At 39.1% G+C, this 16,254-nt stretch overlaps 1 protein-coding gene across 1 annotated transcript in view; it reads left to right on the plus strand.

The window, feature by feature from the left end:
- The window catches only part of DEPDC1B (DEP domain containing 1B), a 33,971-nt gene extending 20,616 nt beyond the window's left edge, over nucleotides 1–13,355 (plus strand). The window contains exons 5-11 of the mRNA XM_075183151.1: nucleotides 538–668; nucleotides 3,116–3,163; nucleotides 4,279–4,419; nucleotides 6,501–6,667; nucleotides 7,850–8,026; nucleotides 9,764–9,946; nucleotides 12,660–13,355. Of these exons, the coding sequence (XP_075039252.1) occupies nucleotides 538–668; nucleotides 3,116–3,163; nucleotides 4,279–4,419; nucleotides 6,501–6,667; nucleotides 7,850–8,026; nucleotides 9,764–9,946; nucleotides 12,660–12,821 (1,009 nt within the window). The 3' untranslated portion in view covers nucleotides 12,822–13,355. The remainder of the gene's footprint in view (nucleotides 1–537; nucleotides 669–3,115; nucleotides 3,164–4,278; nucleotides 4,420–6,500; nucleotides 6,668–7,849; nucleotides 8,027–9,763; nucleotides 9,947–12,659) is intronic.
- The last annotated feature ends 2,899 nt before the right edge of the window (nucleotides 13,356–16,254 follow it).

Here is a 16,254-nt window from a genome sequence, read left to right on the forward strand (position 1 = left end):
GCAGGAGTATGGGAATACTCGTTTCATGATCGGCTGCACTACAGATACAAATGGGTATTTATTAAAATTGTTCCACATATAGTTGTCGAAAAGTTGCTGCCCGTAGACCATGATGAAATTCGGATTGCTTTGTTTTCTAAACTTCACTAGAAAATTGTTGGAACTTGGTTGCTATGGGCAACACCAACTTTTCTACACAATTATCCATGGAACTCTGCAGTTAGTTGGCCTCTTATTTATTTATTTTCTTATCAGAACTCTTATTAACTCCTAGTGAGCGGAGCTTGAAATGGCCTGTCATATCCCATAAGGCATTATATCTGTTATCTCTATTTATATTGCTAATGGATGGACTATTTAGTTGTATTGGTCCCGCAATGATTTAAAAGAGTGATTTGCTCTTTTTTTCCCTTTTTTATTTTCTCCTTCATTATTCACAACCATATTATCGTTTTTGCCTCTAATCTGTTAAGTCAAGCTGTGCTGCTGAATTATTAATGGCTTCATTATGTCTTATTTTTTTCCCTTGTCATACAGTTTACAGAAGATTGTGGGACTTGATTCTCTGGATGATGTGATGGATATGAAGTGGGTAAATGGAAAGCACATAATGCACAATGTGTACAACGTTAATAAACATGGCATTGTGGTGATGGATGACCGATCTAGTGAGTGCTTTCTTCCCTATGATGGCTATGTGTGTTCTGTGGAGTTTGTTTTTTTTTCCCCCCCTCTCTTTAAGTTTGCCATGGGTTTGTATGGGTTTAATTTAAATAGCCTCTAAATATCCCACTCTCGGCTCACAGGTTAGTGAATTATTAAAAATGCTCTGTCTAGGGAGGTCCTAACCCCCTATATTTAGATTGGTTGTCCACTTTTTAATCAAATACTCCACTCGCATATAGAAAGTAGGGATTGTCCCACAGTTGCGTTGCCTGAAGTTGAGATGCTGCAGTTTCTGGTGCTACTGGCACACGGCAATCCATAGCTCTACCTTAGTTCTATTAAAGATCTAAGTATAGCGTGTAATGTGCTCATTTTCTTCAGTATACTTCAACTTGTGGAGACTATTTCATTTATATTAAGGGGCCATTACAATTTTTTTTTTTTTTTTTTTTAAATAAACCTTTTTATTGGGTTTTACAAAAGCAAATGAAAAATCAGGAGTGCAAAGCCCTTACGGGGATGAAGCCAAAAGCAATAAAGATAAATATGCAGGGCTCAGGATACAATATGCAATGTAATACAAAGGCCATATGGGGGAAGTGAAGGGAAAGAGCGGAGAGAGAAGGGGGGGAGTCACTGTTCGCTAAAGAGTTTAGTTGAGTAGGTTGATGAAGTAAGATGGGTACAGACCATAAAGAGGAGTCAGTAGAGTTAGAACGCCAGAGGCGGAGGGGATCCTTGATACTCAGTCCAAGGACTCCACACACAGGTAAACTGGACAGGGATATGGCGGAGTATGCTCGTAATGTATTCCATGTGGTAGACCTGCCAAATGCAATGGATAATAGAGGGAAGAGGTGGCGCCTCTGGGTTTTCCAGTAGAGTGCAGTTTGGCATTTCATGGCACTCAGAATGTGTGTGATAAGTTTTTGACTTGATTTAAGGACACCAGGAATGTAGTGGGGTAATGAGGAGTAGGAGAGAGAAGCAGGGAGAGGGGTACGAGTGATGTTGGAAATGAAGCGGTGAATAGATTTTCAGAAGTGGCTTAATTTTGGGCCATGTCGCCAAATATGGGACAGGGTACCCACCTGACCACACAGGTGCCAGCAATAGCTGCGATGCGCCTGGGTAAATAGTGTGGAGTCTGAGGGGGACTAAGTACCACCGATAATAAATCTTCAGAGCATTTTTGCTGATTTTTACGCAAATCTCAGTTTTATATAGGTGCAGGCGAATTCTGTTCCAGTCCTCCGGGGTGTGCTTTTCCCTCATGTCCTCCTCCCATTGAGTTCATGTGGGTGGTTGGGTGGGTGTTTGTATTTCAGGATGAGGCGGTAGAAAGTGGATATGAGACCTCTAGAGGAGGAGCAGAGGGAACAGAAGGACACTAGCGGGAAGGTCAGGTGGACATCAGTCCCTGAATGCTGGACAGTGTCATATAGATGGTGGAGATGGAGATATTGGATGAAACAGGATGATTGAATGCGGTGTTGTCTGGATATCATCATATGAGGGGAACAATTGAAAGGGGGCGAAGTCAGTGAGAAATTTAATGTCGCAGAGTGGGAATTGAGTCAAATGTAAGCCAGGGAGAAAGGAAGGGTTGTTCCAGAGGGGCGTCATACGCCAGACGTTGGGTGCTAGGTCATAAGACGCCACAGGGTGGGACCAACTCTTGAGTGAGAATCCTGGGGTGGATTGGGAAGCTGCAAAGGCAGGGGCTTGTGTGTTGGAGAGGGCAGCTTCAATGTCAACCCAGACCCTGTGACCCGAAGGCGAGTGGAGGTAGGTGGCTCAATAATATTTAAGAAAGCAGGGGACTCCGAGCCCCTTTCCTGAATGGGTTTGTGAAGGATATTCATGCGGATTCTCGGCTTTCTGCCCGACCAAACAAACTTAGTGGCCAGCTGTTGAAGGAGCTTAAAGGCACTTGTGGGCTATTACCATTCTTATGGGGGTTTCCAACTAGGTGCCTCTCTGAGGCCCAGATGACACCATCGCAGAATATTGTGACACAGATGCTTCCTGGTCAGCTAATGGTCCCCAGTACTCGCAGTGATGGAGAGCACCATCATACTAGATGGTTTTTTTTACTATTATTTTGCTTCTTGATTTAGTAGAACAGAGCCTGTGGCATGTATATATTGGTCACTCAGATTTACACACGTGGCCATCTTAACATGATATTATTTACATGATCTGGTGATACTTTAAAAATTCTCATGTAAAACTAGTGCTTTATTTTTTAGTATTTTTTTTTTTATTATTATTATCATGGTTTTTCTTTATAATTCCGAAAATAATGCTTCCATAACCCTGTATGGAATGTGGTTAATCTTGAACAGATCTTTTTCTAACCTGTTTGTGACGATCTATTTTTTTTTTTTTTTTTTTTACACAAACGTATTGGTCATAATACTAAAGAACATGGTTTGTATCTCTACAGAAGAACTTCCTCACTGGCTGCTGTCTGCAATGAAATGTCTAGCAAACTGTAAGTTATTAATTTCTATTTAGTTATTTAGTGGGTAATTCCATTTTTATGAACAATATATATTTTTAACCAGTTTATAGGTTAACTGGAAAGTCCTACACAAGTATCTTAACTATTCAGTTTTGGGACAACCTGATATTTTTCATTATCCCTACATTTTCTTCAATCTAGTGTTGCTCCCATATACTAGAAGTGCCATCATTGTGTGCCCATAAGCCATGTTAACAGCTGGTTCTCCTAGACAGGGATAAATTCCAAGCAAGTGCCATGAGGATTCCTGGAGCCATCCAGAGCGTCCGCTCTGTGTGACACCACAGGAACATGTGCTTTAATTAATGTTTTATTCCAGGGTATGGGCATCTTTCCACAAAGGTTACAGACAATCACTCTCAAATTGTTTGTATGTTCAAGACAGGTTGTCATTAAAATGATTTGTTTAAAGCTTTCAGGTGTCCCGGTTTTTCTTGGACAGTGCTGAGGTTTTCACTAGAAATCTTTAATCTAGAACGCTGATCCTTATGAGACCACAGAATTAGTAAGGCTCTATTCAGAGCATGAAGACTCTTTATATGTGCTGTGCTGACCTCTTATCACAAGATTATACTGGTTTTAGCTTTTGAGGGGAAAAAGGTTTGAACAAAAATAGCAAGAAACCAGAAAATAGGCCGCACCAACAAAGCATTTTTCACTCAAAAGTAGCTTTTCGAAGTGCAGCTATGACATAAGTTACGTTTTTAGACCAAAACGCAGGGCCCTTTCATGATGCAGGGCCCTGTATTTGGCTGGAAACATTATCCGCTCCTCAATAAAGACAAGAAAAGAATGTCTGCATTAATGTCTACGTTCGAGTGAAAACTGTTTTGTTGGTGCCATCTGTTTGCTATATTTGACTTGATTAGTGTGTTCATGTCATTGCACTTCACCATTGTCTACTATTTAAACAAATTTTGAAACCATTTATTTGGAGAATCTGCCTAACATCACTGATCTCCCTCATGAATGGCCTGCCTAATGGAATGCTGAACCTTGTGGGTAACAATTGCATTTAGTGAATGCTAACGTATTCTAGAACAAAGCACAATTTCAAACTTTATTTTCTTCCTATTTATGTTTAGGGCCAAATTGCTCCGATATGAAGCAACCGATGTATTTGGGCTTTGAGAGGGATGTGTTTAAGACCATCGCCGATTATTACAGTTATCTTCATGAGCCACTGCTGACGTTTCAGCTTTTTGATGTTTTTGTGAACATTCTTGGTAAGCAAATGACTTAATATGGATTTCCGCAATTGTATGTAAAAAAAAATCTTCCGCACTGCAAGATTTACAGTCTGAGCCCCCCTTTGTTCCTGTATGGTCTCATAGTATATAGTGTTATGGGAAATCACAGGAAAATATGATCTCCTAGTACAGTATATGCTAGTTTAAGAGAGCTAAATACTTCTTATTACAGCAAATGTTGCCATAACCTGAGGCCTCTGATTCTGTACCTGTTTAGCCCTTGGTTGGTGTGATGCATTATGGGAATTAGAAGGCAAGATTTCTTGCAATATATTGCTCCATCTCTTCTCAGCTATGGATTGGACTTGCAGCATTTTTAAATTACACACAGGAGGGTTTTTTATTGAGAAGTATTTCTTTATTAAGGAGTAAATGTGTCTGATAGCAAGCAAAACTAGATATGCATTGTACTTTAATACAAGTATTTAAAGTCTGTTATCCGCCAAATTATATTTTTATTCCTATGCCTCAAAAATGGCAACTGCTCTGCGGGATGTCCTGGCATAACGTTTGTTGCTGGAGTCGCAGTAGACAGAAAGCCGGAACGTCTAGCATAGTTACAATTCTGTCTTCCATTCCATGACTCTAGTGAGCCCTCCTTTATCCTGACTGCTCATGTGCCCATGGCTGCAGCATTTAAATAAAACTTCACACCACAGCCATCTGTGCAGCTTCACTTACCTGCTTTTTTTCTGTGTTTATAAGCCTCCTGCTTATAAACCACTGCTGCATCTTCATGCGAAGTTTGCAGCCAAACAATACAGTACTTGGTACAAATCTCCATCTTCCCTTCCTGCTGGCAGTCTTGATCAAGAGATGCCATGATGTTCCCAAATGTTGAATACATTCTGTATACATTCATCCACTGATTTGTTTGCTTCTTAATATTTCATATTGGCATTTCCCGCCTAATGCTGGTGAGTTCAGTATACAAATGAGGAGATTCCGCCTTATTCTACTCATATCAAAATGAAAAGAAACAAGTCTAAGAAATAAGCCTGTGCTCAGTTACTACCATACTCTCCAATGTACCAGCTGCCTGGCAGTATAAATGCCCTATTTGGATACAAACAAAAACTGCAGTTGTCGGTGCTTATTACTGTTGCAAATCTCTAGACAGCAAAATGAAAGTATCAGGTATTAATTAATTTTTTAATAAAAACACAATCTTGGAACCCACGTCAAGGGTCTCGGGTTTGAAAGTCCTTACAAGCGCTGACAACAATTGTTGTTTTGTATCTTGTCAAAAAAAACCATGTCTGAGTGATGCCCATCACACTTCCTACTGCCACGTGTCCCATAAAATATATAAAGATTGCGTTAGCTGTGCATTCTATATTGTAAAGTGTTTTGTATTTCAGCAGTGGAAACCCACTCCCTAAGTGCCTTACATTGTCTCACACTAAACGTAGAGGCCGGCCCTAGGGTAATGCCAGAAAGGGTCAGTTGTAGGACGCAAAGTCATTACTTAAAAACCACTGACTTGGTGCCTCGCCATATATCAATTGCTGGGGACCACCAAGATTTTCTAAGGATGTTTGCGTAAGATGATGATTATCATTATTATTATGTTAAGTAAATAAAGTAGCAAAAACTAACTTTCAAAAGAAATGTTCATTGCTATATCTTGCTGTCATCAGCTTTTCTGCAGTATTCATTGAGAAGTCTAAATATAAAAATCATTTCACATTGTCATGCAGCTTCCTGCACTCATGTCCTGCATTTCCAACAATGTCTTTAATCGCTTCAAAACACCACAAAGAAATGTTCTATATGCTGTATAAATACAGTGTCTCCCATCCACATTGAGAAGGTTTAATTATCCATCGCTAGCAGTGTTTACAGTCTATCTATTTCAGGCGTATTAAGCCTTTTTGTTTACTGTGAAAGCATAATTTTTTTTTTCTTCCACATCACAGCAACTGTGTCCAAAGAAAAGCCAAGATTGTGTGTTAATGACCGGATATGTGTTGTTACCAGGGGGAATAATGTCACATGGTCTATTCGTAGTACACGGTCTATTCCACTCTGATTCTTTGTCATTTATGCTGTCACAGGTCTTCTGCAAAAGAAGCTCGTAGCTATTGAAGCTCTTCAAGTTTGCTGTCTACTGCTGCCAGCGGAAAATCGCAGGAAACTGCAGCTCTTAATGAGGATGATGGCCAGGATAAGCCTTAACCGAGAAATGCCACCTCTGTGTGATACCATTGGGAACCGAGCGCTGGTATGTTGTTAAAGACTCTGGATAATTGGACTTTCTTGACTGCTGTGTCAGCACTACAGGTGTCTCCTCTCACAAGTGACAGTTTTATCTGCCTAACAAAAGATTTACTTGTTCCTGCTTTCTTTGTATTCCGGAGCATGGATTTCCTTTTTATTAATGAATCGCTATTTTCAAGCCAGCTTACACTTTGCCATCAGATATACATGTTTAACTGAAGAGAAACAATACACAATCAAATAGAAGGCAAAATGTATTTCTGGTTATGAACGGTAGTTACAAATATATTATGTTTCGGACTGTAAACAGGTCACCTTTGTGTCACATGATATCGAACTGGATGTGTCACAAGAATAGGCAATGTTTGTGAACTCTCTTTTTATTTTCATGTCGCAAGAGCTGAAAAGCCACAAGTTGTCTAAGCTTGTATAATGCAAATCCAAACAGAAAAGAGTACTTAGACATTTGCATCACTGTCAAAGCAGGTGAATTCATGCAAACGATTTCTCAGTTTGTGAAGTTTATCCGGTCTGTTCTGGGGCAGCTGCATAAGTTGTGAAGGGTTTAAAAGCAAATAAAGATTTTGCAGCAGGATTTTTATGGCTGGAGCTTAGAGTGAAAATGTACTATATTAAGTGCCTATGTAACTGGAGGTGACATCTGTATACTTCAGTAGAACAGCGCAATCTACTGTCAAAATTGAGAGAAAAATGTCAGAATCCTGGCATAATACATTTCAAACAAAGCAGCTCAGAGAAACCGGTTTACTCTTCTTTAACTTAACAGGCAGATAGAAGACTCCAAAATATGTTCTCAAAATAAAATAAACTCTAGGTAAGATGCACAGGGCTAGATTTTGTTGATAAGATATGACAATAAGCTCCCTCTCTCTATAGAAGATGGTGACTTTGTACATTTGTATGACTGTACTTGGTGATGCCTTTTTGTTCCTATTGCAGAACATACAACCCTGATTTGGATGATTGCAGTAAATATAGGCTATGATACTGTGATAGACCATAAAATCTTCTATCGCACAGCTAATTTCACTTCATATAGTTTATTTATTATACGTCCTTGTAGAACAGTCGGGCATTTAGTTTGCTCAGCCCAGTTGTGGTTAGATTTGGGTCTCCTTAGTGTTGTGATAGTCACTTGTCACACTTTTTATTTTGTTTTTGTCAGATGGTGCAGACCTTTTCTCGCTGTATCCTTCGCTCTAAGGAGGAGATGGACCTGGGTGAGCTTTTGTCCACCAAACTGGTGACTTTTATGATGGATAATGGCCAGGACATTTTGACTGTTCCATCATCTTTGAAGAAGTCAGTAGAAGACTACGTGACACACCAGAGAAGAGTCCAGGTATTACATTACATATTTCAATGTACTGTAGGGAATATTCCACTTTTTAGAATTGGTGTTACTTATATGTGTCTTTAAAGACCATATGGATTTATAAAAAAGAAGTTTAGCTATAATTATAGCCACTAAAGTCATGGCCAAAAGTTTTGAGAATGACACAAGTATTCATTTTCACAAAGTTTGTTTCTTCAATGTTTTTAGACCTTTTTGTCAGATGTTGATATGGTATACTGAAGTAAAGTACAAGCATTTCATAAGTGTCAAAGGCTTTTATTGACAATTACATTAAAGTTATGTAGAGTCAATATTTGGAGTGTTGACCCTTCTTTTTGAAGACCTCTGCAATTCGTCCTAGCATGCTGTCAACCAACTTTTGGGCCACATACTGACTGATGGCAGCCCATTCTTGCCTAATCAATGCTTGGAGTTTGTCAGAATTTGGGGATTTTTTTTTGTCCATCCGCCTCTTGAGGATTGACCACAAGTTCTCAATGGGATTAAGGTATGGGGAGTTTCCTGGCCATGGACCCAAAATTTAAATGTTTTGATCCCCGAACCACTTAGTTATCAATTTTGCCTTATGGCAAGATGCTCCATCATGCTGGAGAAGGCATTTTTCCTCACCAAACTGTTCTTGGATGGTTTGGAGAAGTTGCTTTTGGAGCATGTTTTGGTACCATTCTTTATTCATGGCTGTGTTCTTAGGCAAAATTGTAAGTGAGCCCACTCCCTAGGCTGAGAAACAACCCCACGCATGAATGGTCTCAGGATGCTTTACTGTTGGCATGACATTGACACAGGACTGATGGTAACGATCACCTTTCCTTCTCCGGACAAGCGTTTTTCCAGATGCCCCAAACAACCTGAAAGGGGATTCATCAGAGAAAATGACTTTACCCCAGACCTCAGCAGTCCAATCCCTGTACCTTTTGCAGAATATTAGTCTGTCCTTTTGTCAAGAAGGCCAGAAAAGAAGCCAACAACCAGGCCATCCTCTAAAAGTCTTCGCCTCACTGTGCGTGCAGATTCACTCACATCTTCCTGCTGCCATTGGTGAGTAAGCTCTGCACTAGTTGTGCCCCGATCCCGCAGCTGAATGAACTTTAGGAGATGGTCCTGGCACTTGCTGGATGTTCTTGGGCACCCTGAAACTTACTTCACAACTATTGAACCTCACTCCTTGAAGTTCTTGATGATCTCATAAATGGTTGATTTAGGTACAATCTTACTAGCAGCAATATCCTTGCCTAGAGACCTTTTTGTGGAAAGCAATGACTGCACTTGTTTCCTTGCGGATAACCATGGTTAACAGAAGATCAATGATTTCAAGCACCACCCTCCTTTTTAAGCTTCCAGTCTGTTATTCTAACTAATCAGCATGACGGTGATCTCCAGCCTTGTCCTTGTCAAGACTCACCTGTGTTAACGAGTGAATCACTGACCTGACCTGATCTCAGCTGGTCCTTTTGTGGCAGGGCTGAAAAGCAGTGGAAATGTTGTTTTGGGATAAAGTTCATTGTCATGGCAAAGAGGGACTTTGAAACTTATGCAATTCATCGAATCACTCTTCATGACTTTCTGGAGTATATGCAAATTGCCATCATAAAAACTGAGGCAGCAGACTGGTGAAAAATAATATTTGTCATTCTCAAAACTTTTGGCTATGACTGTAGAAAGAAAAAAACACCTTTTTAGTTCTTTGATAAAGCAACGTACTGTGATTTGTCGTGGTTTCAGATAAAGTACCCAGGAGCTGACACGGACACCATACATCAGCCCACCTTTGTCCAGCCCAAGATGAAACATGAGTATGAGTATCAGAAGCTGAGCAAACCTCAAGACCCGGTGAAGGTTGTATTGGAGGGCATTATAAATAACAATCAGTTGTCTTCCAAGGAGAAGAAGAAGAAATTAAAACAGGTTAAAATTATTCTATTTTTATATATCTCTTTGTAGAAATCATATGACGTATTGAGTGTTTGCAGTCGGAAGTGGCTGTGTGCTTCTGATGTCATGGGCCTCGTTTAGTGTTTGTTGTTGTGTGATGCCGGCATTGTTTTCCTTTCATGTAAACAGAAATTTGTCATGTGCACCCCTTACATAGCAACATGGTTTGTCCAGGTACAAAATTACACCCATTAGTTGGCTCCTAACGCTAATGAAGTCCTATGTGGGGGAATACAATTAGCTGCAAAGTGCCACTCAATGCTTTTTTTCCCCCTAAAACCTCCGCCCAGTTTCCATCACGTCGCATAGATATACGAGGAGAAAAAGAGCAAGATTTGTTACCATGTCGGCTGGCAATGTGTGCAGATGGGCATTGAGGCGATGCCCGGTGGCACCTCTTGACAATGTGTTTAGAATATTGTCCAGTTATATTGAGACACTTGGAGAAAGGTCTGGGACAGTGTGAGGTTAGAATTTCAATCCCTCATATATACTAGGTGTCCTCCCAATGTAATATTGGTGAGGCCACTCTATGGGTTCCCCACTGGTACGTGATTGCAGCCCCATCTCTGCATTCCAGCTGCTAGTACAGGAGGTGTGTATTAATGGTGCACCAACATAGATGGCATTAGGATCTGCCCATTAAAGTGCTACATTTAATACCTAACTCATGGGCAATGCACTGAAAGATCTTTGCTCCTTGTAAGTCATCATTTAGTGACGGTTGTAATAAGATAATGGTGTCCTGAAATTCATCCTGATAACGCCCTCAAACAGTTATCAAAGAGCCTCGATAATATAAACATTACAATTTTTTGGGACGTCCAGCTCTCCGTCTTAGGATAGTGTTGTACTAGCTTTATCCATAATTGAGCTTGTAAAGTGTGTCCAGAATTCATCTAAAATAATTAATCACGTTATGTATTGAAGGTTACTCCTACTATAGAGCATCACCAGAGAGATCAGTCTCTGTAGCAGTTACTCACAATAGCACTCCGTTAGAGTTAATGTTCCCCATTTTGTGATACGTATTTTCATGCTGCGCATGCACCCCAAATATGCATCTTTAACTTGTCCCTTTACGTCTGGATAGACCGAGCGAGGGTAGACTGTAGGGCAAGCGTAAGAAGATTACAGTAAGGACGCGTTCACGTAATTGCAATGCAATTAGAGGTGGATGCATCACCATATACACCTTTAAGGATACACCTCTAGCAGGTGCTGGAGGGCTGATTCAATTATATACAATAATGACAGTTATTAATAAATGCAATGTAAGCAATAACTTTTAAGACCGTATTTTCTTTTGTGGACGATACTTAATTACATTGGGTAATGCGACTTTAGCACGAACGCTGTCAAGCCACATCTTTACTCTATCGTTAGTCGAGTGTATATACACTTGTATGCTTCTGTGGATATTCAGAGAACAACTGTGTCCAAATCTTAATGAGTCCCAATTGTGTGTAAGTGTAACCCTCACTTATACTGATCGATGTTGCAGCTGACACATAAGGTCCAACGACTACCAGCCCACCTCTTCAACAGATCTTATGAACACTCAGTATTTAACCTAAATAGTTATTGTATTGTGAAATGTATATTTAAACAAGAAATACAAAATGAAAACTCACCTGTAAAGCAATTGAACTGGACATGTAGTGTTGATGTCCTAAGACCACTTGTCCTCCACCTACTGTATAACAAGCAATAGCTAACACATCCCTAATCAAGTTATACAGGAATCAGTGGTACAACAAGTATACAGAATTCAAAGAGCAAAACACAGTATGCAAATATCGCATATTAAACTGGCACATTATAATATACAAGTTAACCCGTGCATGATACTCATGCATTCTAGTCAAATCAAGCTACTTAAGGTGTTAGAAAGGTTCTTGTCATGCATTTGGGCTAGGCCAGGCCAGGCCTCCTCAGGGGAAGAGCGTTACTTCCCGACGTAAGCGCCCTTTTTTAACATGGTTTTGTCCACATGTTACCACCTCATCATTCTTTTCCATCACCTCATCCTAAATCTCCATCGTCTTACTGTTCTAAAACCTCTCGATACACAACGTTTCTGCTAAACACCTTATCGCTGTGCTCAATCAGTCTTCCTTGAAGGGCAGTATTCATAACCTGCACTTTCACATCACTGCTTCTCCGTACTCGTGAAAATGCGACATACAATTGTCCATGACCAAACACAGGCTCTGGTAAATAAATACCCACACGGTCAAGAGTTTGAGCCCTCACCTCGTAAATTTAGCCTTTACTACCCCTCCCACGGGGGGAAGGGGGGATGATGGAAGATAACTGACTTCACTATTATAATTTTTTTGTCAAATAATGTCAGTATACCAAATTTCAGGTCAATTGGATGAGCCCTTTCTGAGAATTTTTTTTTTCCACACACACACACTAACACACGCCGCTAGGCTTATATATATTAGATAACAGTGTGACAATAGCCTCCTCTCTTCCTAGGTAACATACAGACATTGTGTGAGAGGATGAGCACGTGGTTTGCATATCCTCCTGAAATTGTTAAACACACAAAGCAGAACAGGTCCAAGGTAGAGAGATCCTCACAGTCTATCACAACATATTCTTGCGATATGTTAGAATACAGAATAATTCTAAAGTTCTATTTTATTGTTTTATATTAATTTTCTTTCTTCTTCAGTTCCAGAGAGCACACCCTCAAGTCTACAAGGAAAGGTTCCCTACCCCAGAAAGTGAAGCCGTGTTATTTCCAGACAAAACAAGTCTAAAATCTCAGCTATCATTTTTCACGCTTAAACGACCTTTTCAGTCATTTCAGAGGACACGGAGCTTTCGGATGTAATGGAGATGTCTCTGATTCAAATCCAAAACTCGGTGATGGTTTACAGTTAAAAAGAAAAAAAAAAGTGTAACTACTTAAGCTTTAATTTAGAAGCAAAGCCTCAAGACATGAGATATTCACAAATGACCACTTATCAGTATTTTTGGGATATCGTACCATGTTTTGTTTTTTTGTTTTTGTTTTTTTTGGCTAAAAACAGGTCAATTCTTACCCCGAACTTGCATATTGATATGCACATAACATTTTCAAGGTTTTTGACTGTAGATTTGACATTTTGCTACAAAGCCTATGAAGATCACTTGAATAATACACAAAGGGTACATTTCAAAGCCTAAATAACTGCAATTGTTTATTTTAGAAAGTGTACATACTTGAATTTCCTTAATACACTGGATGATTGTGACTAATGAATTGATGTACCAGGGTACATATCGGTCTTAGCAAAATGTTTAATGTTTGTATCTTAAATCAATGATGTCTGTAGTCATTCTTAATATTTGTACTTTTTAAGTATTATACTTATGTTTTTGTGTATTATCCTTTTATGGAAAGCGTTATTTAGTGCCGCAGTTCACAGAACTGTCACTCATTTTGTTGTCATGTTACGTGACTTCTTATTTTCACACTGGAACATTGTACATTTATTGGCTATCTGAGCAGCTTCACCTTGCACGCTTTCAAAGCAAGTTAAAAATAGAACCTGGCTAAAACAAAGATTTATTTCAGCTGCTGTGTTCGAAACAAAGGTGGCCAAGTGCTGGGAAAAAAGGTTGCGTTGGACACTTGCATCCCAGGGTAAACACCCACTCTGCCGTCTCCAAAAACCTGCCCTGTGTTTTGATTCATAGATAAATTTGTCAATGTCATAGTTTGCAAGGAAAACAAAGCAACATTTGTATATACCTGTGTATGAAACTTGCATAATACCAGGAGTGTGAATGCCAAACTGTGCTCAGGAAAAGTACTGTCCCAGTGATTGTGACTATACATCACTTATAAATAACACGACAGTCTTAGTTGGTGTTCCTAAGTTTCAATTTCACTGCTACAGGTACATTACAATCTATGCTTCAATATTATTTATTTATAAAAAATGCTGCTTGGCCCTTTTAGTGATTCATATATCTCTGCAATAATGCAATTCTATGTGTTGTCACAAAGCTTTGTGTGATTTTGGAGAAAAAGCAGCATGGTTAGTTGTGTTGTTGAGTAGTGTGTACATTGGCCCACTGCACTGCATAGGGACAGATGATTTGCTCCTGTAGTGACCAGTTGAGCTGAAGGGAAAATTATTTTTTTGTCTCGCAAAACAGTGATTCAGGCTCCGAAAATGTTGGTGAACCGCTCCCATGTGACTGAGTTGGAGCATTTTCCCCTTCATTCCAGCCTGTCACCTGTGGAGCAATTGTACATTATCAGTGCTATTGCTTTTCAAACTGGGAAATTGCTGGCATTCAAAGTGCACATGTGACACCACTCTAAGGGGTGCACATAAGTTAAATACTGGCTGTTTTTTCATGTAGCACACAAATACTTGATAGCTTTATTTTTACACTGAAATTTAAAGTTGATCTAGGACATGCCCCACCCAAGCTATAAATCTGTCCCCACATTTTGCATTTATCTCCCCCTCCAATGCAACATGTTTTTGCCAAGGTACAAAGTTACTCTTTTTTTTTTTTTATCTTATTGCTTTACTCTCCTTAATGACTCGGGCTGTAAGTGTTAGCGATGACATCAATAAGCACTATTTTCTGAGAATGCAATGTACGGGAAATAAATCAATATCTGCTTTTGTAAATGCAATCATCACCATTTATTTATATAGCGCAACTGATTCCCTTTACAAGGCAGCGCCGCTTTAAATTTAAGCGCTGAAGACGCCGATCTCGCCAGAGTTGAAGAATCCAGACATTGATACATTTTCCCCCAGGTGTATGTTTCCGTGTTTAAATACATTATTGACAGAAGATAGGCAGTTGCATGTGATTTTTCTACTTTCTAGGTTATCATGTTTAGACCAAATTGACATTTAAATCTACTTAACCCCATTTTTGCATAAAACTTTATTCCACATACTGTAGTTTGAATGTGATGTCATACTATTTGCTTGATCAATCTGTCCCATCATTGATTTTAATGGTCTTTTCTATTTTTGTACATTTTGATTACTGTAAAATGTATTGGTACAATGTGCACTTATTAAATATGTAACTTTTTCTAACATATGTGTGGAATAATTACTACCACCCATGGTTTTTTTTTAATGAGTAAAATCAATTCACTAGTTAAAAAAAATAAAAATTGTGGAGGTCTTGTCCATAGCAACCAATAAGAGAGGGTGATAGTGTACTAGATAAATTATAGCTACAATCTGGTTGCTATCGGCAACAACTTCACTTCTCATTTTTAGAAGATTTGATAAATCTACCTCTTGACATTATTTTTTGATGGAGTTTTTATTTATTTTTTCCCCTCTCTCCTTCACTGTTGCTACTTATCATTTTTGTCCATTTACATATTATTTTGCACTGTATTTATAAAAAAAACAAAACTTATTACTTTTAAGTGAACTTTTAAATTTTAACATTCAGATAGTTCAGTCCTTCTCTACCACTTGGTTCATCTTGAACTATTGAAGACATACTTTTCGAAATGATTAGCATAACAACTACTATGCAACTAATGTCACAGTAGCTTAGATTTTTGTGAGTCACGGCGACAGGATAATTTTAAAGATTTTTTAAACAATAAGCGATACTGTTCTGGGAATGACATAACACTTATTCCAAGGCACACTATGATTATACCCTGTGAATCATCTCAAATTGTATGTTTTAAATGGGGTTTTCAGACAGTATTTTTTTTTTTTTTTGTACAAAACATTCTTTCCTTGAATTTGGGACATCATGGGATTGGTGGGATACTTTGCAAACTCAGAGAATTTGACTGTATGTGAAGATGAATGTTATTATTGAGGAGTGGGGCTTATCACTCCCCTAATAAATCCCATTGTATAAAGACCCACATAATTTACTAATTGAGTAAGCAAAAGTAAACGTTCCAGTTGTCTACCTCTAGTGATGAATGATTTGACATTTTCTTAAGCTGGGTACTACAGAAATTGCCACCTACTTTTTAGGCCGAGCGATTTTACATGCGATCGATGGTCCGATCGCTCGGTCCATGGACTGCATACACACTAGCCTTGTTTAGGACGATAAAGGGAAGAGCGGACGTCCCTTTAGCGACTTTTTACAGCCATCTCGTCGTGAGCAATGATTTTAATTTCGTACACACTGAAGCATCATTTGCAGGAGATGTAACGATATACCAAAGACATTAGAATAAAGGGGCAGAGCTTTCACTATAGTTAACACCCAAAGCTGCATAAAAAGAGAAGGCAACACTCTCTTCATTCATTCATATAAAA

The sequence above is a fragment of the Mixophyes fleayi genome, chromosome 1 (assembly GCF_038048845.1).
Source record: "Mixophyes fleayi isolate aMixFle1 chromosome 1, aMixFle1.hap1, whole genome shotgun sequence".
Classification (NCBI taxonomy): Eukaryota; Metazoa; Chordata; class Amphibia; order Anura; family Limnodynastidae; genus Mixophyes; species Mixophyes fleayi.